This window comes from Eptesicus fuscus, chromosome 10 (assembly GCF_027574615.1).
Source record: "Eptesicus fuscus isolate TK198812 chromosome 10, DD_ASM_mEF_20220401, whole genome shotgun sequence".
NCBI classification, from domain to species: domain Eukaryota; kingdom Metazoa; phylum Chordata; class Mammalia; order Chiroptera; family Vespertilionidae; genus Eptesicus; species Eptesicus fuscus.
Genome location: NC_072482.1, coordinates 9925496 through 9948726, shown reverse-complemented (window position 1 = coordinate 9948726; position 23231 = coordinate 9925496). Strand labels below are relative to the sequence as shown.

At 57.3% G+C, this 23231-nt stretch overlaps 2 protein-coding genes across 5 annotated transcripts in view; one reads left to right on the top strand and one right to left on the bottom strand.

Moving 5' to 3' along the window:
• Nucleotides 1–7562, top strand: part of MOCS1 (molybdenum cofactor synthesis 1) — a 44549-nt gene extending 36987 nt beyond the window's left edge. The window contains exons 5-11 of one of the 3 annotated variants that reach the window (XM_028161176.2): nucleotides 502–563; nucleotides 848–959; nucleotides 1233–1345; nucleotides 1829–1939; nucleotides 4144–4264; nucleotides 4740–4787; nucleotides 5550–7562. In XM_028161176.2, coding sequence (XP_028016977.2) covers nucleotides 502–563; nucleotides 848–959; nucleotides 1233–1345; nucleotides 1829–1939; nucleotides 4144–4264; nucleotides 4740–4787; nucleotides 5550–6310 — 1328 coding nt within the window. In that variant the 3' untranslated portion in view covers nucleotides 6311–7562. Of the gene's footprint in view, nucleotides 1–501; nucleotides 564–847; nucleotides 960–1232; nucleotides 1346–1828; nucleotides 1940–4143; nucleotides 4265–4739; nucleotides 4803–5549 lie in introns of all 3 variants that reach the window. The other 2 variants (XM_008151942.3, XM_028161177.2) reach the window with 2 other exon arrangements.
• A 2605-nt stretch (nucleotides 7563–10167) lies between these two features.
• Nucleotides 10168–23231, bottom strand: part of DAAM2 (dishevelled associated activator of morphogenesis 2) — a 103920-nt gene continuing 90856 nt past the window's right edge. The window contains exons 16-26 of one of the 2 annotated variants that reach the window (XM_028161174.2): nucleotides 22938–22964; nucleotides 21835–21941; nucleotides 20539–20623; nucleotides 19104–19210; nucleotides 18893–18981; nucleotides 14563–14731; nucleotides 14286–14393; nucleotides 13348–13408; nucleotides 12036–12167; nucleotides 10794–10964; nucleotides 10168–10486 (exon numbers count right to left, since the gene is read on the bottom strand). In XM_028161174.2, coding sequence (XP_028016975.2) covers nucleotides 10265–10486; nucleotides 10794–10964; nucleotides 12036–12167; nucleotides 13348–13408; nucleotides 14286–14393; nucleotides 14563–14731; nucleotides 18893–18981; nucleotides 19104–19210; nucleotides 20539–20623; nucleotides 21835–21941; nucleotides 22938–22964 — 1278 coding nt within the window. In that variant the 3' untranslated portion in view covers nucleotides 10168–10264. The remainder of the gene's footprint in view (nucleotides 10487–10793; nucleotides 10965–12035; nucleotides 12168–13347; nucleotides 13409–14285; nucleotides 14394–14562; nucleotides 14732–18892; nucleotides 18982–19103; nucleotides 19211–20538; nucleotides 20624–21834; nucleotides 21942–22937; nucleotides 22965–23231) is intronic. The other variant, XM_008151943.3, reaches the window with a different exon arrangement.

Here is a 23231-nt window from a genome sequence, read left to right as displayed (position 1 = left end):
TCTGGGCCTCGGTTCCCTCAGGACTGAGAAGGCCCCCCAGGTCTGTGTTGCGCACTATAGCCCCGGGGTCAGACCCAGCCCCTGCCTGCTTTTAACAGCCTGTGAACCACGAATGGACTTTGCAGGTAACATTTGCAATCAATTTAATGATAGGGAACATTGACTATGAACCCCAACCAAGCAAAATATTATCCTTGTAAAAATAATTAATTCCTTCCATTCCATACGTGGGCCTGTATCACCAAAAACTATTCTCAATTATTATCATATTCTGAATTGAGTCAATGAAATCTTTATGACATACACCTACCTAATATCCTCAATTTTGCCTCTTGGCCTGCAAAACCTAGACTTTTTACGACCTGGCCCTTTACAGAAACGCTTGTTGGCCAGGCCTCTGGTCTCAGAGATGACTTACCGCTGCGATGCTTCCTCCCAGGCTGTGAGGGAGGGGCCCGGGGAGAGGGAGGACGTTCCTGACCGTTCCTCTTCCTCCCGCAGGCTTCCACAAGGTCATGGAGGGCATCCACAAGGCCATCGAGCTGGGCTACAGCCCTGTGAAGGTGAGGGCGGGCCACTGCTTCTGTCCCTCCGCCCCGGCTTACCCTTTCCCTGTCACTCCCGGCACCGCTTCCCTACCCACCGCACCCAGCCCTGCCCCTCACAACGCAAGGGAGGGCAGAACTGTGACCCCCATGGACTCCCCCAACCCAAGGAGAGCTGTGGGGTGAAGGGCAAGGACCGGGACCTCCACTGGAGAGCCGAGGCAGGTCCCAGATCCCCAAAGGTCACCCCTGCAAAAACAGCTCCGAGGGACAGCGCTCACGGTCCCTTCATCCCCGGGCAGGTGAACTGCGTGGTGATGCGCGGCCTGAACGAGGACGAGCTCCTGGACTTTGTGGCCTTGACCGAGGGCCTCCCCTTGGACGTGCGCTTCATAGAGTACATGCCCTTTGACGGTCAGTGATATGGGTGCGGAGGGCAGAGGAGGCTGGGCCTGCGGGCAGAGCATGGAGACCCCGTGGAGGGTGTGTGGGGCAGCAAGGTCTGGCTCACACTGTGGGTGCTGCTGACCTCCGACCCTGCTGTGTGTGTAGAGACTTCTCCAGAGATGGTGGGGAGGCCCGGGCAGGGCTAGGCTAGGGCTGCATGGGCATCGGAGGCTTTTAGGCGGGGCCTCCTGACTCCCGGGCTCTGCCGTGCTGGACTGGGAGCCTCCAACCCCAATACAGGTAACAAGTGGAACGTCAAGAAGATGGTCAGCTACAAGGAGATGCTGGACACCCTCCGGCAGCAGTGGCCGGAGCTGGAGAAGCTGCCCGAGGAGGAATCCAGCACAGCCAAGGTGGGGGCAGCCTAGGGCTGGGCAGAGGGAAGTTCGGGAGAGCTGGCAGGGGCCACGGGAGGTCAGAGAGCAGCGATGTAGGGCAGTGCCAGTTAGCAGGACGCCCCTCGGCGCCAGCACAGCAGCCTCCCTTTTCCCGGATACAGAGGATAAGAAAGCGGCCGGGCGTGGGACGGGGGTAAAGTGACTTGACATAGGACACACGCCAGTAAGTGGGGGAGGGGTGCTCGGTCTGCTCCTCTACGGGCCTGCTCTGGCCACGGTGCTCCGGTCCCCGTACCCTTAGCTGGTCTGCTCAGCAGGCCAGGCACGGGCAGAGCTCGTCCCCCACTCGTGTACCTGAGTCTTCTGTGGTCTGAGGGCCCTGGGTGCTCCCTTCCGAAGGCTTCCCCCAGTGGCCGTGGAGTGAAGGCTCGGGTAGGCAGGGAGAGCGGGCCCTCTCCACCCAGGTTCCCGCCACTGCCCTTCTCCCTCCTCGCCCAGACCTTCCGCGTCCCTGGCTTCCGAGGCCAGCTCAGCTTCATCACGTCCATGTCTGAGCATTTCTGTGGGACCTGCAACCGGCTGCGCATCACAGCCGACGGGAACCTCAAGGTGAGTGTCGGACATCCCTCCCACCGGCCCCGAGTGGAGGCGAGACAGCGGGGCACACGGGGCAGGTGGTGAAATAGTGTCAGATTTGGGGAGGTCATGGGAGCAGCAGGGAAGGTGAACTCATGGCACCCATGGAACCTCCCTCCCTCCTTCCCTCCCTCCCCTCTACCTCCTCCCTCCCTCCCAGTAACTTGTAGCTGATTGGGAGCCACTTTCCAGGACTTGGTACTACCATGGTGGGAGGAGGTGGTGAAGGGTCACTGTGCACATTGCCCCCCCCCCCCCCCCCCCCCGCAGGTTGGCCCCTTCCGCCAGCCAGGGGCTCAGCTCTAAAACCAGCCTCATTACTCATGTCTAATGAGCATGTGCTGTGTGCCTGCCCTGAGGGATGAAAGGAGACATAGACCTGCCCCGGCCTTTAGGGGCCAGGCTCCTTGCTGAGACCAAACAAAGCTGCTAATGTGCACAGTGCAGGATTCTTGGTCCAATGAGTGATGGACATAAGGGTGATGGCTATAAGGGGGTGGACCTGAGGGACGGTGGTGGACCTCGGTGAGCCTAGAGGGTGGCTGGGTGGAAGTGAAGGCAGGGAGGAGGGTCTGGGTACATCCCAGCATCCTGGGCAGATCACAGTCAAATCCGGGAGAAGCATGGTAGGGGCTCGAGTGCCCAGGGAGAAGGTGCGGAGGTTCTGTTGACAGGGCTGTGCAGGGTTTCTGAGCCGGGGGAGACCTGGTCCCCTGTTCACGTTTTAGGAAAAATAACCCGCAGGTTGAAGTTGGAAATAGGAAGACTGGTTAGATGGCCATTTCGCGATGTCCCAAATGTGCAAGAGGGTGCGGTGAAGGTGGGAAGGAGGAAAGGGGACTTGGTCGTGCAGGTGGCGGGTGGGAGAAAGGCGTCAGGGGATGTCGACTCTGGGACCTGGAGAGGACTGAGGGGTGGAGGTGGGGGTTTCAGATGCTTCAGGTTTGCCATCCAAAAGGAATCGTTCAGCTGTTACTAAAAAGCAAAAAGGTTTTCCTGGGCTGGGATTTAAAATGGACCTGAACTGTGGGTGGTGAGTCGGGGCCCTGCAGGAAATGGAAGGTGGGGTTCACCGGGCTGAGGGAGCTGCTGGTGGTGCAGGTGAGGGGGGCTGTGAGGGGTGATGAGGCACCCCATGAGCAGCAGCTGAGCCCCGCCCTGGGGGGAGCGGAAGGGGAGGAGGTGGTGCCATTGGGGCCAGTGAAAGCCGGACGCTGTGCAGTGGCCTCCTGGTTGGTGTCATTATGGAGGGAAGCAGCCGCTCCAACAAGTCAGAGAGGGAGGAAGCAGGGAGCAAGCGCCAGCCTCCCTTTCCTGTCACGCTCTCCTCTCCGGCAGCCCAGCCCAGGCCCAGGCAGAAGCAGCTGGAGGGGCCTGGAAGGTGCAGTCTGGGCCTCCTGGGCGCAGAGAGGGGCGGAGAGTAGAACCCGGGGCCTGGTGGGGAGTGAGGATGGGAGCAGCATGGTGAAGTAGGTGGACCTTTTGCTTGGATTTCACTCCTGTCTTCTCTGGTGGCCTCCGCCCTCAGGGGCTCCGCAAACATCCTTCTGTCTCTGAGTCCACAGAGCCTTGTATAGCGCTGGCACATAGTAGGTGCTTTATAAGGTTCTGTGGGAGGGTGGTGGGTATCTTTCTTTCTGGAGCCCCCAGAGCCCCAGCCTCTCTCGGGGCTGGGAGCCCTGTCAGTGTGACTGACCGCAGGATGGCCTCCCCCAGCCCTCTGCTGTCCACACTGGAGTGGGACAGGGCCAGGCAGGCGATATCCACGAGACGAGGGACCAGGAGGGCCCGAGGGAGAATGGAATGTGCAGAGGGGACTACTAGGTCTCAGCGAGGACTCCTCAGGAGGCCATTCCAGGGAAGGTCCCGGAAAAGTGTGCATCTGGCTGGCTATCTCCATGGGCAGCAATTCTGTTTTTTTAAAGTGCACTCTCCAAGCTGAAGGCGACATGGTCATAAGCCAGAGACAGGCCAGGGCTGTCTGAGTCTGCTTCCTGCCCTCCAGCCTGACTCCTCCATCTGGCACCTTCTGCCCCTTGTGGTGGGAAGTCCTGCCCTGACTGTGCCCAGCCGCGGGAGGCCTGGACGCTGGTCTCAGCCCAGAGGGTTCTTCAGGGATGGGCCAGGGCGAGGGATGAAGGAGGCACATTGTCCTCACCCTGTGACCACCCCCTCAGGTCTGCCTCTTTGGGAACTCAGAGGTCTCCCTACGGGATCACCTGCGGGCGGGGGCGTCTGAGGAGGAGCTGCTGGGAATCATCGGGGCCGCTGTGGGCAGGAAGAAGCGGCAGCACGCAGGTAAGGGCGGGGCGGGCGGGCCAGGCTGGGTGAGTGGGTCACTGTCAGCAGGAGGGAAGCAGAGTTTGCGGGGAGGACAAAGCACAGCCTGACAGGGAGCTGGGGCCTCAGCGTTGGACCCCTAGACTTGAGATGCGGTGATGGTTCTCCTGGGAGGCTGGCACAGTGGAGACTGCAAGGGGCAGGTCCCCGAATTCTCTTGGGCTGTTTTATTGGTGGGGAAAGGGGTGTCATTGCCCCTCTCTTCCCACACACGGCCTCTGTCAGGAGGGCAGGGCCTGGCGTCAGACATCTGGGCTCGGTCCTGGGGCGCCTGCAGTACGCAGTGGGGGCTTTGCCAGGTGCTCCTGGGTGAGTGCATGTACACGGGCTGTCACACCACTATGTCATGTTTGTGTCACGACCTGTCCCTCCTTCTCTCCCCTTCCCTGCTCTCCCTCCCCCGCTCTCCCTCCCCACCCTTCCCTCACCCCAGGCATGTTCAGTATCTCCCAGATGAAGAACCGGCCCATGATCCTCATCGGTGGGTGACCCAGCAGTACGTAACCACTCACCCTTGTCATTGGGGTTCCGTGGGGTGGGGCTCCCTGCCATAAGGCACCCCTAGATCCTGCATTTCATCCCGATGTTCGCAGCCCTGTTTTTCTTCTGTTCCCCTTCATCCTCTCATGCCCCTTCAAGCTTTGACTGCCTCTGCTCTTCCCTGTGCACGCACCCCTCACCCAGCATGCCACAGGAATAGTCATTGTCTCACCGGAAACTGGGGCGTCCTCGAATTTAATGATCACCAAGCTGTTCCCCGAATGTGGAGCTCCTGGTGAAGGCAGAGACCTTGTCCTCGGCTCGGGAACGTCCCAGCTTGGGAGCAGTGGCAGGTGTCCCTTCCCCTCTGGAGTGTGGGCCCACTCCTGGCGCATCGGGACCATTAGCACCCATTGGGCGGGGTGTCGCCAGCTTCTGCGCAGGGCAGGGCGTGAGCCGCAAGCTAAGAGTGCGACTTACTCATCTCATCCGGGAGGACACAGCCATGATCGCAGCTTCCAGGTTCCTTAACTTGCGGGAACTACGTGATGAGGACCTCTCTCATTGTGTGGGATGCCGCAAACAAAAACACCTCTCATACAGAGCTGCCCGCGGTGTCTTCCCTCTCGCTCGGCTTTGTGCTCTCCATTCCTCCTCCAATGGTGTGGGCAGAACCAGAGTGGGGGAGGGGAGGGTTGAGAGAGGAGCAGGGGAAAAGAATGCCCTTTGACCTGAGTCTGTCTTCTTCTTTCTTGCCTTCCAGAACTGTTTTTGATGCTCCAAGATTCCCCACCAGCCATTCCAAGCATTTCCTCTTGGGACCCACTCGGTGTTCAGGGTCTGAGACACAGAGCGCGTCTCTCCAACCAGGTGGCGACTCTGTGGAAGGGCTACCGGGTGCCCCAGACGCCTCCCCTCGCCCAGCGGTGGCTGGGGGCTGGCTCCCCTCAGAGACACTACTGTTCCCACCCGGACTCGGACACCAACCCCAAGTGCCTTAGCCCCGTGTCCCGGGCTCCTGCCACCCACTCAGGATCGCTGCCCACCTCGGACCAGCTCACCCACGTGGACACGGAAGGCCGGGCAGCCATGGTCGATGTGGGTGGTAAGCCGGACACAGAGCGGGTGGCCGTGGCCTCCGCCTTGGTCCTCCTGGGGCCGGTGGCCTTCAGACTCGTCCAAGAGAACCGGCTAAAGAAGGGCGATGCCCTGGTGGTGGCCCAGCTGGCCGGAGTGCAGGCCGCCAAGCTGACCAGCCAGCTGATTCCTCTGTGCCACCACGTGGCCCTGAGCCACGTGCAGGTGCGGCTAGAGCTGGACAGCACACGCCATGCCGTGGTGATCCAGGCATCCTGCCGGGCTCGGGGCCCCACCGGGGTGGAGATGGAGGCCCTGACCTCCGCCTCTGTGGCCGCCCTCACCCTGTACGACATGTGCAAGGCGGTCAGCAGGGACATCGTGTTGGGGGACATCAAGCTCATCAGCAAGACGGGGGGCCAGCGGGGGGACTTCCACCGGACCTAGAGCTCCTGCCCTCTCACCCACGGCCCAGCCAGGTCACGAGGGACTCACTCGGGCTGAGGGAAAGATGTCTACTTCCTTTAACCCGTCACTGTTGACCTTCACCGGTAGGAACCCAGGTCAGCCCATGCCTTCCTGCTAATGGTGACCTGCGAGGCCTCCTTTACTGGGAGAGAAAGCAGCAGGCCCTTCGCCTGCCTGGACATTGGTGACGGGAGGGGTCACAGCGAGCGATGCTAGATGACGGAAGTCAACTGTGTCATCTGCGGGCCATTCAGCCGGCCAGTGTCACGGCTCGCTCTGGGCTTTCTCTCCTGCCGCTTCCCTGGGGAGAGGATGAGGGCTCACAGAGCAGAGGAACGCGCTGCCAGGGGAACGCACAGCTGGCACTGAGAAGGTACAGGCTTTCTCTTCCGCAGCTCTGCCCGCCCACGTCTGGGAGCCGCAGCCCTGCCCGCCCTGCCTCTCCGCCCTCCACCCTCAGAAGGAGAGCCCGGCCCTTCAGACTTGCGGGCTTTCGGTTTAACAACGCACAGTCCTGCCTGCTCCCTGACCTCCGCCCCCCTAACAGGACCCACAGGGGCTGCGGCCCTCAGGACTCCTGACCAGCCACTCAGGTGGCACCTGACCCCTGCCTGCACTGCTGTCCCACCCACGCCCCACCCCTTTATTCTGGAACAGATCAGGGAAAGAAGAGAGTTGGAGATTGCCTTCACCCTCAGCGCACAAATAAAGCCTGGATGCCAACTTCGGAGACGCAAGAATGAGGACTGTCTGTGCACAGAGCACGCAGCCGCTAGGATTTCATGCCCACCCTCCACCCCAGCCCAAGCCACGCCCCAGGGGAGAGGAGCAGGAGGGTGCTGGAGAGGCCGCAGGTGCATGCCTGCCCTCCATCCCTGTTCCCTGTGGGAGAGGTGGAGGCGAGTGGGGCATGGAAGGGCACCGTCTCCAGTAAGACGTCAGGGAGGTGTCCGAAGCTCATCAGGAAGCTCATTAGAGGTCAGGAAGTAGTCAGAGGTTCCTGGGTTTCAGCCCAAACACTGGTCTGGGCTGCTGGGTCCTCGACCATGGATGTGCCTCTTCGGGTCTGTCTTCAGGGACCTCCCGCCTGCCTCCCTCTGCCCGGCCCCCTGTGTGCTGGGGAATGCTTAACAGCCAGCTCAGCTCGGGAAAGGGAAGGCCACGCTCCTGATTTCAAGCTACAGTCCAGGTGCCCGGAGTGCAGTTCCTGCAGGTGTCGTCGCTGGGCACTCAGCGCTGGGAGGAGCTGGCTGTACCCACCCCCCCAGCCCCCGAGCCCCTCACGAGAAGAAAGCACGGGTTTCAAGGCCGGCGGGGGTGGTATGGGTTTAATATTTTTTAGTATTACAATATATTCTTATAAAAAAGGTGCGGGCCAAAAGGACGCTGCCCATTTCGTACATTAGCCTCCTCTGTCCTCTGAGACCGCTGGCGAGAGCGGCCTTGGCAAGAAGGCGGCCCTGGTAGAGGCAGGGGAACGGCCACCGCACCCCAGTGGGTGGAAACATGATGGGGCTGGGGAGCCTGGGCCAGACCCTTCCCAGCCCCCTGGAGAATTTGCTCCTCCCATTGCCCTAGACACACCTTACTTCCATCGGGGGGGGGGGGGGGGGGGCGCGGGGAGGGTGCTGCAAGGGACAGGGTGCCTTAGTTAACTGGATTTTACATGGGACACAAAATTAGCGGGAGACATTCACCCGAGAGTGGCAGGAAGGGCACCGGAAGAGACAAGGAACACAGGCGTAAACATGTAGCACATCGAGGACCAAGGCAGCCGGCTCCAGGGAGCACTAGCCCCTTAGCCGAGTCAGCCGCGATGGTCGATGGTCGGTGGTCCAAGGCACTCTTGGAGATCTGGCTTCAATGGCGTCTGGTGCCAGAGCCACTGGCCAGATCTTGAAAACAATAAATAGAGAAGGGAAAATCGGGGTGAGAAGCCAGAGCCCTGGAACAATGCATGTGCCTTCTAGAAACAGTGGAGTCAAACTGCTTTCCTGCGCACCCCACTTGTCTCCGTCCGCTTCCATATCCCTCGTCTTCCGTGGGGCACATCCAGTCTCCGTGGTGGGTGGGAAGCCCGGGATTTGGCCCACCTGTTGGATGGCAATGGAGCCCGCCCTGTGCCCTGCCCTGTGGGTTAGGTGCACCCCAGCCAGGTGGGGAGAGGAGTCCAGAGGCCCCACCTACCACCTTCCCTCATCCCAACGCCAGCCCTCACCGGGGCTCCTGAGTGTGCAGAAGTAGCACAGCCCTGCAGCTCTTCCTGAAGCCTTCACCTGCCCTCACCTGGGCTCCAGGGTGGCCCTGCACCCAGGTCCCGGCCACACTTACGTTTGCTCTAATCCTCCCCCTCGAACCAACACACATGCTGGGCTCACCAACCCTGTTTCTTCCCAGGAAGCTACGATGGCCCCACCCCCAGGGATCTGATGTGGGGGAAGAGGCAGCTGGAGCGTGGGCCCAGCCCACCAGTCTGTCCACTGGCAATAACCCTGAGCCTGAGCCAGGAGCACGTTAGAAGGGCAGAAACATAAAGGGAGGGTCAGGAGAACAGGAGGCGAGGAGCCCGTGGATGGGGTGCAGGCAGGACAAAAGGTGAACTCTGGGGGCGGGGGGGGTGGGTATGTTGAAAATAAGAGTCCTGATGGAAGTGACCTCACCTCCTCTTTTAGAAGACATTTTGCTTAGATACAGCCATCGACTCACCCGCTCAAGATGCAGAAGGGGAAATGGGAACGGACAGGAGGACCAGAGTGAGCCCCTGGGAGGCAGGTTGAAGAACCAATCAGGTACCGATGATGGGGGTGGCCTTTCAGGCAGTGCCCTCCCCAGGAAGTCAGCCTCCTCCACCCTGTCTCCCTAGCTTCCCCGCCTGCTCCCGCCCAGGTCTGAGGGCCTCAGAGGAGGAGACACCTCAGAGATGGTGTGTAAGTGCAGAGGGCAGCCCGGCCCTCGGGACCCTCTCGGGAACTGACCCCAGGGCCAGCCTCAGCCAGCCAGACACACAGGGTTTGAGGGGGCCTCCTGTGCTGGACAGGATGGAGGTCACCGCGGCTCCTGCCCTGAGGCAGACGTCAGAAAGAGTGCGGGGTCTCAGTACCGTGAGTGGTAGACTAGAAAGCTCTGGTGAGGGCTGTGTGAGGTCACCGTCTCTCAGGACCATGGCCCAGGGTCCCGATGCCCAAGGCACAAAGTATGGTGATGAGGGGGGTCTTTGTTGCAACCCTTCCCTTATCAGATTCATCAAGTACCTGATCGGGAGCCGTAGCCAGGGAACCCATAGGTGGGTTTTCTGGGATTCTGGGTTAGTAGACAGGATGGAGGTGGCAGTGGGAAGGATGGGGGAGACTTAGACATGCGAGAGGCTGGAGTGAGTGGTGATGGAGGAAATAGGCTCTGCTACTCTGTGTCCTGATGACTTGGTCCCTGTGGTACCCTCAGCATCTTTCCTGGAGCACATCTAGGATAGATAGCACCTCTTCCTTTCCATCAAGAGGGGAGGGGGCTCCCAGATCCATGGCCCATTAGCCGCCTCTTGAGGGCTGGGAGCCTGGATCTCTCACCTGGTCTCAGGGTGCCCCCCGCCCAGGTACTGCCCACCCACATGATAGCTGAGCAAGACCCAGGGACCTGTCCAGGCTGGATCTGGGCAGCTCCGTGCCAACATGTGGGTGCCGAGCCTGCCACGGAATCCCAGTGGGCCTGAGAGTGATCCTGGGGCCCAGAAGCAGGAAGAGGAATGGGAAGAGGAGAGGGAGCACCCCTTCAGGTACATGTGGGAGACGCCTGGTCCTGCCTCACAGAGCCGCACCCCAGGACCCAGCCCAGGGCTCTCAGCCGAGCACCGAGCACCACGTGGTTAAGTGTCCCGCCGCCTCCACTCAGCCCCTGGCCATCCCTGTCTCCTGGCCTCCTGCGCGGCCAGTGCCCAAGTCAACAATTTAGCCGGTTGATTGCCCGCTCCCGGGTGACTTCCAGGGCCAGGTTCCCCGATCGCTTGCGGCTGCGCTTGAGCTTGCACAAGTCCTTGTCAAAAACTTCCCCGGAGCGCAGGGCTGACACCAGGTCGTCGAACTCGCCGCCCTCCTCCAGCGCGCTGCCCGCGTGGACCTGCCGCTGCCGCTGCCACCGCTCCCGCTCTCGCTGCTCCTTCAGCTGCAGGGGGAGGGGGAGAGGCTGAGGCTGGGCAGCCACCCCCAGGCCTACACACCATGTCGCCCGGCAGGGGTACCTCCCCGCTGTGCCCTGGATGCCAGTGTTCACCAACTGCCTCCCCCTGCCCCCAGGACGCCCTGTGCTCGCTCCTCTAAGGCGGAAGACATTCTCTCCCCTGGGGGGGTGGTGACATCAGTCCCTACAGTGTTTCTCAGCCCCTGCCCTCCTCACACACCCCAACCATTGACCCCTGGGGGCACCCCACTTGGACCTGCCTCTCACCCTGCAGGCCCTGCCTGCCACTCACCATGGCTTCCATGCGCGCCCGCCGCTCCTCCTCCTCCTTCCTCCTCCTCATGGCCTCCAGGTCCTGCCGGGCCTCCGAGAAGGCCTGCAGGAAGGTGTCGAAGATGCCAAAGAATTCGTCTGGCTGCATCTTGCTGTCCTGCTCCCCAAAGTGCACTAGGGCCTTGGAGAACTGTAAGGGGGAGAAGAGGTTGGAGAGTCACCCCTGAGCACCATGGCCACGTGGTTAGCTGGGTGCCAGCCAGAGCTGAGTCCAGGCCGAGGCTGGGGCGTTTGGCATGGGGTCAGGGCTGGAGAAGGGGAGACCCCCTTGTCAGCAGGGTGCAGGCAAGGCTGAAGGACAAGGTGGAGGTAGACACCCTGGGGACGTGGGGGTCCAAGCTGGCTGACGAGGCTCCCAGGAGCCACTTCTGGGTCTGCCATCGTATGAGTACGGGGCAGGAGCTACAGACCTTGGGACCGAACTGCCTGGTCAGAAATCAGAAGGAGCTCAGAGATCATAGTTATTGGGCTAATTATTTAACCGTCCTGTGCCTCAGTTTTCTCACCTGTAAAGTGGGGATGATGATAACAGAACCTACTTCAGTGTTGCTGTTGGGGTTATGCGTTAACAGAAGTAAGTAACCAGGCACTGCTCGTCAGTGAGAGCCACCATCTCTGACCCACTCAGAGTCCTCCAAGGAAGGCCTCCCTGCCCCGTGTGCGCTCCACGGGCCCGCGTGGGAGCTCCTGTGAGCGTCTCAGCACTGCTGGGCCTCAGGCCCCATTCCGGACCCCTGAAGGAGGACGCGTGTTTTACTAAAACTCCCACAGACGCATCCACGTGCAAGTCAGTGTGGGAGGCAGGAACTGAGGCCAAAGCTGAGCTCCGGCCATTCTGACCCAGCTCTGTCCAGCACAGCTGGGCATCCCGGGCAAGTGACTGAACCTCTCTGGGTCTCAGTGCACGTATCTGTGGAAAGGGCCAATAGCCGTTCAAGAAAGCCATAAAGTGGGCAGTGAGCCTGAGGTCAAGCAGTGCGGTGCCCGGCACCTGGAGAATGGGTTAGGGTCTTTGCGTCAGAGTTGCTATTGCTTCCTTGTGGGAGTGAGGATGTGGTTGGTCCTTGGGGCTCTGTGACTCTGGGTCTGTCCCTTCTGGGGCACCTGGTAGGAATGGTGAAGGAGCCCCGTCGACAGAAGGCCGAGTTGGGGAGGAGTGGGGCGGGCTAGGCTAGGGTGAGCCGAGGCTGGAGCCCCTCACCTTGTCCCGGGCCTCACTGAGCTGGTCCTCCAGCTCGGAGAAGCTAAAGCTGGACACCGTGATGAAGTCGCTCATGACTGGGACGAACTTGTCATTTGGCTCCCGCGCCTGGCGTTTCTGATATTCCAGCTCCTGACGGGGAGAGGGAAGTGCTGGTTAGACTGGTGGTGGGTCAGAGTCGGGAATTCCGGGTCACCACCCCGCCCACCCTGCCTGTCAGTCACGGGGCGATGAGCCTTCCTTTGGAAGAGGAACACCCTGGGTGTCAGTGTTAAGGGCGGCAAAGATTGTGAGAGTCATCAGACAGCCCACCCACCTCTATCCCGCCCTCGCCTGCCCTGCCATCTTCCTGTCTCTAGACCCAGGCTACCCAGGTATGGCCTGCCACCAGCCGCGTCGGCCTCCCCTGGGGAAGGTGAAGAAACACAGACTCTCGGGTCCCACCCAGACCTCTGGGATCAGAGTCTGCCTCTTAGCAAGACCCTCAGGTGATCCGTGTGCACATCCAAGTGGGAGACACATTCCTAAATCTCGCTGACGCTGCTGGCCGGGGACCACGCTTTGGGAAGCACTTGATAAATTGGCTGTCACCCTCAGAGCAGCAGTGAAAGGTTCTTCCTCATCTTTAACTTCGTTCTCTAAGCTCATTCTCTGTACCCACACATTCTCCGTATCCGTAACACCCCCCGCCCCCCATGCACTCAGTGAAGATAGGTGTGGGGGACAAAGGGTTGGGGACATCCCCACACTGAGCCAGCCTGGCCTAGGGCCAGAGACAGTGTCATCAGAGGAGCCATCGGAGCAGGAATGGTGGCGACCAGAGACCTGGGTCTCCAGCAAAGCGTGCAGCCAGGCTCCTCTAGGGCCTGGGAGGAGGTAGAGACATGAGGCAGGGACTCCTGGGGATAGCGGTCCCCAGTGTCACACGGTGCCACCTGCCTCTCACCGGCGCCCAAAGGACGTGGGTCCTCTTTCCCACCTACTGGAATCAGAGTTAAGCATGTGTCTGGTCTACGGTTCAGTCCACTCCACCGCCCAGTACACAACTCCACCGCCCAGCACACACGTTGGCAGGGACCGGGTTAGTGTCAGGGTCCCTCTTTGAGAGACTAACTTTAAGCCCCGGGTAAGCCCATCATCCTCCCGGAGGCTGGCTCTGTGCTGGAGGCTGTGCTCATTATTCTATCACCCAAGCCAGGAGCGCGGGGCCGGGCGTGCATCTGACAGGGTCTGCTGCCTGGGGGCCCACCGTCTGACCCAGTGCCCCTGACCGCAGCCCCTCACACCCACACGGCAGGAACGATGTACTCACCACCTCGACCGCTCTGAGGCCCTTCCTGAGATTGCCGATCTCCTTCTCCAGCTCTGCCAGGCTGTGGGGGGCACAGAGGGAGGGACAGGAGATGAGGGTGGTCCAGGAGAGGGCAGTTCTAAACCTGGGGTTCAGTGGGCCTGTGCTCCAGTCCTGTATTGGCCACTAACACTAGCCAATCTCCGCCTTCCTCACCACCCACCGTGCTCTGTCGGTGCTGCTATAGAATAACAGGGGTGAAACTTATGCTCTATAGATCCCCTGAGATCAGAAATAGCAGGTTCCTAACACATGGCCTTTGGCATGGATTTTTTACCACCAGGGAATAGGTATAAGTTCATAACTTGTAAGTATTACACTTGCAAGCAGTAAGCATTTGATGATGCTAGCCATGTACCACTGCATTTCTGCTTCTACTGAAGATGCTTCTATCAGCTTATATATGTTCGGGTCTGACTTCTTGCCTATAGCAGATGCTGTGGGTGCCCCACTCACAGCTCCTTGGACCATTCACGGCAGTGCGCAGTCCTGACTTCGGCTATGAGCCCTTTTTCTGGGAGCCAGAGAGTAATGCCCCACTTCCTGAGCCCCTCAGCCAGTGACAGACAGGAGATGGTGTATGATGTCCCAGGTCCCTCACCCTTGGTAAGACTAGAAGAGTGTCTTGCACTATCTCCCTTACTTCCCTGGGAAGGGTCAAGCTCCAGCTGCCCCCAGTGGTAGCTGGTGGAATTACACTCCCATTAGTAGCCTTCCCACCCCCACTCTGATTCCTGGGAGACACCTGAATAAAGGTTTGAAGAGCAAATAGTCTGTCTTCATTTGGCAGAACCTGAGACACTGCCCCTCCCTAGTCAGCCCAGAGTAGCCCCAAGGAGGACATTCGGACAAGAGTGTGTGTGGACATGAGAGGATGCGGCCTCGGAGGGACCCCTCACTTGACTTTGGCGGCTTCTGGAAGATGCTGCAGTTCCGAGGGCATGTTCAGGATGTCGGGGAAGTGCTTCTCCAGGATCATGATCAGGTAATGGAGCAGAGAGATGTTCCTGCGGGTGAAAGGCAGCTCGTGGCTAAGGGAACGAGGGTCAGCAGGAAACCAGGCTGAGGTATAGAGGAGAGAGGCCACGGGTTGGGTTGGAAACGCAGGGAGGGCCCAAGGGATGAGGGGTGAGGCCAGGGGTGGTGATGGAGGCTCCGGAAGCAGGCAGGTCGCACCTGTCGATGCTGGACTTGGTGTCGGCGATCTTGTTGAGGCTGGCCACCCGGAACCCGTAGGCGCCCCCACGCTGCCCCTTGTTCATGAAGTTCCCGATGGCCAGGACGATCTCCAGCATCTGCTTCAGACGCCTGCTGCGGATCAGCTCCCGGGAGGCCAGCAGGATGGCTGGGGGGGGAGGGGGAGGACAGTTCAGATCCCTACAGACGGGGCCAGGGCAGCTGGTCCCCTCGCACCCCAGCATGGTGCCACCACAAAGTCCAGAAAAGGGCTGCAAGTGTCTTGCACTCTCGGAGGGGCAGGAACCATGCCCACGCCGCCACAGACCAGCTACCCCACACCTGCCCACCTCCAGGGCAGGCACCAACTTGCCAAACACCAATTTGCCAAATAACACATTCTTAGAAAGTGCCAACTCTTCCTAAGAATATATTCGAGAATATCTTTTCTTGTGGATATTAAAAGATTATTAATATAGTCTTTCTCTGGATATATATATAAGCATATAATACTTTTACTTTTCTAAACTTAGTGATTGAAGTTTAAATTTTAGCATTTTACATATTATGGGACTATCCGTACCTCTTTCGAAATGCTGGATTTTATGGAGTATTTTTGAAAAGAAAAAAATTCTATCAAATTAAATTATAACATGTCACCAACTGTAATATTACCAAATTACTTTTGTCCTGTAAGATAATGGTGTGCTTTATAGATGATGGTGTCTTTGATTAAATAGGTGACTTGACATCTGTTGAATATCATTTTTAAAAACGTTCCAACCTTTAGGTATTTTAGCCATTTTATCCTCTTGTTTTAAGCAACGGATTCGCTAGAAATACAAATTAAGCTAGCAGTGACCAGAACTTCAGTAGTTAAGTTTAACGTGGATGGCATGGCCCTTTCTCGGCTACTATGTATTTATGGCAAATGTACAGAATCAGGAGACAAGTCCTACACTGAAATGTTGGCTACTAGCTGTGGAATTTGCCTTTTGATTATTAAATGTGGTGTTAAGAAGACCAAACTAGCCTATGATCTTCGGCTTATGCCAAACTGAACATGCTTTAAGATGCTGCTATGAAGACAAAATGAGAACCATCTGCTAAGTGTGTGCAGAAAATCTTCAAGACAGTTAATGGTAATTGTAGGAGAAGAAGAAAAAGAAAAAGGAGGAGGAGGAGGAGGAGGAGAAAAAGAAGAAGAGAGTAATATGGAAGGATTTTCAGTAGCTTCTGAAGTTGAACATGTACATATTCTATCACCATTACACTTGAAGGGCATTTGAGTGGTTTCCAGTCCCCCCCTCCCTTAAATTACAAATAGACTGGTTAAATGCAGCCCTGAGAATGAATAACCCACTGCTACATGTAACAACAGGGGTAACGCACAACCATAATGCTGAGCAAAAGAAACAAGTATAAAATAATTCATACTCTGTCCCACTTCTATAAAGTTCAAGCTGGACAAAACCTTTAGAGAGGAGGGGAGAGCAGTGGTTGGAGGGGGCAATGTTCGAGGGGGGGCATGAAGAAGGGGCTAGAAACATTCCACTCAACCTGATGTCAATCACACCGGTGAGCTCACTTCACCGTAATTCCCCAAGTAGGACTCATGATTCCGTGTCCTTTTCCACATGCACATTTCCATAAAAAGTTACTTTAAAATAAAACTACTTATAAAAGTTTCCAGCAGTTTTTATTGGTTGGGATAGTTTCTCTTTGGTTGATATGCTATTTGAAAAATTTGCGAAGGAATCCTCCTGAAAATGCTGAAATGTTGGCAAAACAGATGACAAGAGTTCAAAGGAAATCAGTGCAAATGGGGAGAGTCCCATATGCAGTGCAGACAGTTCAGATACATTCATAAGAATAATGGGCTCATGAATATATTCATAGGAGTATGTTTACATTTGAAACCATATTCATCTTGACTATATTCAGTAAATGTATTCATAATAAGAATCAGTAAATTTAGTATATTCCAAAACGAACATATTCATAAAAATATATTCAAGAAATGTTTATGAATATATTCATAAAAGAATTGGTACATTTGTCAAGTTTGGGGAATGGGCCCAGAGGACCTTCTGGGGGGTGGAGGGTGTGTGGAGGGGTGTCAATAGCTCACCAACCAGCTCACCCAGGAGTATTTCCTCGGAGAACTGAGAGGAGGAATATGAACCCCCGTCCTGCACCATCCTCTGTCCCCACCCCGTCAAGCCCACTGACCTGATTGTGTAAGATACACTTCAGCCGCCTCGCCCACCCCTGGGAGGAAGGAGACCTGTGGACCCTTCTAGAACAGCAGCTATAGCGGTGACGACCTTCCCGGCAGGTTTTGCCATCTAAACACGCCTCGCTCTGCCTGGTGATATGAAAGGCGGACGCCTCTCTCGGCTGCAGTGACTAACTTGGGGAGCGTTGAGGAGCGGCCCCGGGAACAGGAAGTCATCCGGAGTAAAGCCACCGGATGGCGAAGCTACTCTGGTTCCACAGCCCCAAGTGCTGTGACTTCCATTTCTCCACTGACCCAAGAGACATAAGAAGCTGAGCACATATGTCGTGGGCTGAACCGCTTCCCTGTGCCTCAGGCCCCGAGGGCAGTGGGCAGCAGGACAAAGGAAGCTGTGTGAAGGGAAGGGTGCCCCTTGGCAGGGGCAGGAGGTGCCGCCTGGCCTCAGACCTGCAGGGCCACCACTGACCTGGCTCCCCGGCCCTCACATCACAGATCACGGCCAGCCTGCAGTGCCCTCGTTGGGTGCGAGCGCTTGTGTGTGGGTGTGAGCACGTGTGCATGTGTGTCAGGATCCGGATCACAGAAGATCTCTGCCTCTAGCTCTGTCATGCCGCTCCTGCCCCCAGAAACCTCCCTGAAGCAGCTTGGAGAACTCCAGAGAGGATCATTCTCTGGACGGGCATCCCAGGACGTGCCAGCAGCCTCGGTGTCCAGCAGAGGGGGCCCATGCTCTGCCCCCAGCCTGTCCCCCTCAGCTTCCTGGACACAGGCTCCCTAGTTGTGTCACTGACCCTGTCCTCACCACCAATGGGCCTCACAGCCTGGCCTGCATCCCCCTCCTGTCCCCATGGCTACCCACCATCCTGACCACCTGTCTCTGCCCACTCCTGCCCCTCCGCCTCCGTCTCTGCCACCCTCTGGGGAGTACACCAGGAGGAGAGTGAGGGGATGGATTTTGAAGAACCACATTGTGTTCCAGTCCTGACTCCACCATGCACCAGTCACACGGCCTGAGGCAGCACCGCCCGATCATCTCAGAGGTGAGAGCACGGCCCCCACAGGGTTGTGGTGAGGACCACACGAGACCATCCTCGCGGAGTGTTTCACACAGCGCTTGGCACATGGCTCTCATTTAATAACAAAGTGCTCGTCTGGAAAAGGCCTGTCTGTGTAGGACGAGGTTCTCGCACCCAGAAAACCAGACACCGCCCAGGATCACCTTGCCCATTTCTTACTTTCCGAGTAGCTCACACTTAAAACAATGTGCCCAGTAGTCTCCTATGAGGGGAGCACCTCTCCAGCAGGTAAAGGTTGATGAGCTTAAAGCACGCCAGGAACTGCTCTCGGTGTTTGCTATTACAGGTCCCCCCTTATCTGCGGGGGTTACGTTCCAAAACCCCCGAAACCAAGGACAGTACCGAACCCTATGAATACTGTGATTCTTCCTAGAAGTACATACTTACGATAAAGTTTAATTTATAAGTTAGGCACCGGAAGAGATTAACAATAACCAATAGTACATTAGGACAATTACAGCAATAAGTTATGTGAACATGGCCTCTCTCTCTGATAGTGGACACGGCTACTAAGTGACTAATGAGGGGGAGTGTTTACAGCATGGATATTCTGGACAAAGGGATGGCTCACACCCCAGGCGGAATGGAGTGGAATGGCATGAGAGTTCCTAATGCTACTCAGAACGGCGCACAATTTAAAACTCAAGAATTGTCTATTTCTGCAACCTTCCATTTAATACTTTTGGACCATGGTTGACCGCAGGTAGCTGAAACCATGGAAACCCCAGATAAGGGGGGACTGCTGTGCCATCATTTTTTTCAGCATCTCTGTCCCATGTTAGGGCAGATGTCACAGATCCTCGCCCTAGAGAGTTTGCATGCTGAGGCACAGGGAATGTGTCCATGCGTGGCACATAAGCAAACATACGCAAGTGCATATATCTACAAAATCAGTGTTAGAGTTTGTCCTTGATTTTGGATTTGGGGGGGATTTTCCTCTTCCTGTTGCTGGACTCCCTCCCCAGCCTCCCCAGATACCTCTCCTCTCCGGCTTCCTCCACCCCCTCAGCCCTACCTTCCACTTTGGGCTTGGCCTCAGCCAGCCGCTCCTGGAACTTCTTCTTGAAGAAGAGGGCCTGCAGGCGCTGCTGGTAGTGGTCGATCCTGTGGACAGGAAGACTACGTCATAGGCGGCCCCCCTCCGGCCCCGGCCCCAGCCCCAGAAGCCAGCCAGGCCCCTCCTCATTCAGCCTTCCCCCACCCCTCCCGCCACACCCACGGCCGACCTGCTCATTTCATAGAGGAAGCGGTCAGCGCGGGCCATCCGCTCGATCTCATGCTTGTGCTCCTCGAGGAGGTCAATGTCACTCTTCTCTGGGATGAACTTGAGGAGCTGCAAAGAGTAGGTGAAGGTCAGACAGGAAGCTGGTACGGCAGCACAGCGCTCGGAAGCCCACACTAACAGGCTCAACCTGGGGAGGTGTCCCCTTAAGAGACAGGCATCCTCTGTGGATGGTCTGCATTTCATCTGCCTGAAAGGAATGGCAGGGCATCCCGTTCTAGCCAGCCTTTCTCCCTTCCTTCCTTTCTTCCTTCCTTCCTTCCTTCCTTCCTTCCTTCCTTCCTTCCTTCCTTCCTTCCTTCCTTCCTTCCTTCCTTCCTTTTCTAAATTAAGAAATAACTTACATAGAGCAAAGTACATTCTTCTTAAGTATACAGCTCAGTGATTTTCTTCTTTTAAAACCTTTTTTGAGGTTGTATAGAGAGAGTAAAACACGCCCCTTTTAAATGTGCAGGTCAATGAGTTTTACAAAACTACCCACCACCACCCAGACAAGATGCAGAAGATTTCCATCCCGCCAGAAAGTTCCCTTGTGTCACTTTAACCAGCCAGCCCACCCCTCTGCACAACACAGCCTCTCAGCTGTAGTTTGTCACCTTAGGGTTGATGTGCCTATTCTTGAATTTCTTACAAATGGACTCAAGTGTGTGTTCCCTTTAGTGTCGGCCTTCTTTCACTCAATGCAGTGTCTGAGATTCATCCATGCTGTAAGTATGGATGGTCTGTTTCTTGTTCATTGCTGAGTCGTATTCTACTGCAGCGACATACCACAGTCTATGCTTTCCTACTGATAGACAGCGGGCCGCTCACAGGTGGGGGTCTGAGTGTATCTCAAGTGCTTTTCCAGGTGACTGCCTGGAATGAGAATTCCCATTGCTTCCCCTCCCAGCCCACACTTGGGATGGCCAGTCTTTCTAATCTTAGCTATTCTGGTGGGCACGTGGGGCCATTTCACACACCCACATCGACCCTGTTTCTCTGATGACTAAGAGGAACCACTTAGAAATTCTCCTTCATGAAGTACTTGTTCAAGTTTTTGCTCATTTTTAAGTGCAGTTGTTTGCCATATTCTCACTGATTTGTAGAGTTCTTTATTCTAAATATGAGGTCTTTGCTCGATATACCGAAGGCAAACATCTTCTAAGGTTTGGCTTGTCTTTTCGCTGTAATATAAAATAACGTAATATAATAGTGCCTTGGATGAACAGAGTTCAGGATTTTAATGAAGTCCAATTAATGGTGGTTTGGGTTGGTAGAGGGAAGTTTCCAGAAACCTCTCAGCCACTCCTCTAGCCTACAGCCTGATTTTTCCTTGACCACTGGGTCTCTTGGGGGGAGGCTGTCGGGAAGGGGTTCGCTGCCCCCCTCGAGGGGCTCACCTGCTCCAGCATGTCCTTGGCGAGGTCCTCCTGCTCATCCATCTTCAGCACGGCCTGGCGGATCTCCTCGTTAGAGAGCTTCAACCTAGGCAGAGCCCGGCCCTGAGCAGCCTGGCGGGTGGGTGTCCGCTCGGGACAGACCCCGCTCACTTCTGCCTCTTCCCTCACTGAACGTGGAGCACGGAGCACCTTGGAGAGTCCTCCCCAGCTCTGGCAAAGCCTCCTCAGACTACACTAATTTGGTTCACTCCATAAAACTCAACGAGTTCTTTTAGTCTCTGACAATGTGCCTCCGACCTGGTGCTTGAGTCTCTTTAAGAGCTGACAGGGCTACAGGGGCATTTGGGAGTAAAGGGGCATCTTGGGTGCAGCCTGAGACATGGGAAAAGGGGATCCTGATCTTCCTCCTCCTCCTCCTGCCTAAAATGCCCACAGCATCTCCCTGGGGGCGCGGGAGGGCAGGCCTCCGAGGGGCAGCTTCCCACTTCCTTCATTCTGGGCAGACAGAACAGCCTCAGTCTGTGACAGCCTCAGCTCTCACACAGCTGTTCAATCAGGTTTATCCGCTTGCTGTCTGGGGAGGGGGAGGAGCCCACCCCCAACACCCACACACTCCCCCCTCCCCCCCACACCTTCCCAGTCCCTCCAGGTGCTCAGCCAATGGGAGCCCTGGGGTGCAGACCTCTCCCCCACCATCAAGGGGGAGGAACAGAGGCCTGGGCCTTGTGGGAGGGAAGCGGGGGTGGGTGTCCCAGGGGCGGCTGGGGCAGCACTAAGAATAGTCTGGGAGGCGGTGCCCTCTGACCCTGGCCCAGGCGGGAGGCCCCGCACAGAAGCTGTGCTGTTAGTGCACATACTGCCCTGTTTGTTCTGCAGCCACGGGAAATGCTTGGGGGCTGAGATCATGCTGCTCTGTGGCCTGAGCCTGGGGGCCTCCATGGGCTCGGAGCCACTCCACCAGCAGACGCTGACCAGGCTGGTCAGGGGCCTCGAGATGGGGCAGTTTCCTGTGTGCAGAGCCCCACGCTGCTGCTGACATGGGTTCCCGGGGAGGGTTCTGGATCAGGGCCCCATCCTCTTTCCCAGCGGGCAGCGGACAGGGGAGGCCAGAGGCTGCTGTCACCCCAGTCCTCAGCCACCTACCTCCCCCAGGCATTCAAGTCAACCATCTCCCTCCACAGCCCCATCTCAGTCCTCTGCTTCCTGGGGGCCCATCCCCTCCCACCAGGAAGGTATCCTGGGGCAGGCCCCACAGGCAGGGCGGGACCCCACAGGCCAGGCCAAGCAAGCACTTACTTGGAGAGCAGGATGATGCAGTTCTGCGCCCTCCGGCCATCAATGACCGACAGCTCTTTGACCTTGCGGGAGGCCAGGTAGATGTCCTCCGTGGAGCCCAACTCTTTCTGCAACCAACAAGCCAGTCAGAAAGGTGAGGTGGGTTTCCCCCAAACCTCTACTCTCCACCCCGCCCCCTGAAGGAGCCACCTCCCCCCCCCTCCAACCAGGCCAGGCTCCTGGTGTGAGAGAAAGGGGAAGGAAGAGGCCGGGGAGAGAGGAGGGTGGTTCATTACTGACCTAGTAGGAGGCACCTGGGACTTTACCATGGGCTGGAATGAGTTGGGGGCAATGAAGAACCCCTTTTTAGAGATTGCCCTCTCTGGGCAAACTAGAGAGGATCTGTTCTGATGGAGGGAGACGCTGATCCCTATGGCTTCGGGAATGTCATAGGATCTACACATCCCCAGAGACTCAACCCCCACTCCCACCGCCCCACCCAAACTCCCCAAAATGTAAGAAGCTGTTTCTAAGTCCCCACGAGGTCACAGTCCCTGGACTCCTGGAGACTTCAGGCCTAGCCCAATGTCCTCTGGGTAGAGGGCATCCACATGTTCAGAGGTGGGGAAACTGAGGCAGAATTCCCTGTAGAATTATCTCCTTGGAGGTTCTAGCAGGCATGTTCCCAAAAAAATCAAAGACACCCCCACCCCCCGCCTTCTCTGAGCCCCTAATGAGTTCCTATCCTGGGAGCTGCCTCCAAGTGCATGCTCCGTGCTGTGTGCCTGCAGGGGCCGCCACTCACGTGGCCACCTCTGCGAGCTGTGCCCGGTCTGCTCAGTCTTACAGGATCGCCTGACGGGCCCTCCCCTCAGGTGAGACAACAGACCAGGAGCTTCCTCCTCACTCCAGGGCCATTCACTCCACCGCTGGCCGGGGTCTGCTGTGCTAACCCCTCTCCTACATTTCTCTTTCTCTTTGGGGACCCTCCCCATCCCCCCTTGTATAGATGGGGAATGAGATAGAAGGTAGAAAGGACAGGCCTGCTCTTTCGGGCCCAGTACCAGGCAGCAGCCTGGGGGAGTAGTTAAAAGTCGGGGTGTCCAGGCCCCTCAGTGACTCACCTGTTGGGAAGTATTAGTTATCAGCTCCTAGGCAGGCAGCAGCCACAGCCAACAGAGAATTAAACATGCACAACGTTAGCCAAGAGGTACAGGGACCCAGGGACGGGAGGAGAGACATGGGGGCCTTCATCTCTACTCAGCCTGCTCCATCCCAGCCAGAATCCTGGCTGGAGAGGGGGGCGGGGAGGAGCATGCACAGGAGCAGCTTCTAGCAGACATGCACCCCCAAGCCAAACTCAGCGGAGGACAGGCAGTGCCTCCCACAGGCCCTGGGCACAGGGGGTCCCCTGCCAC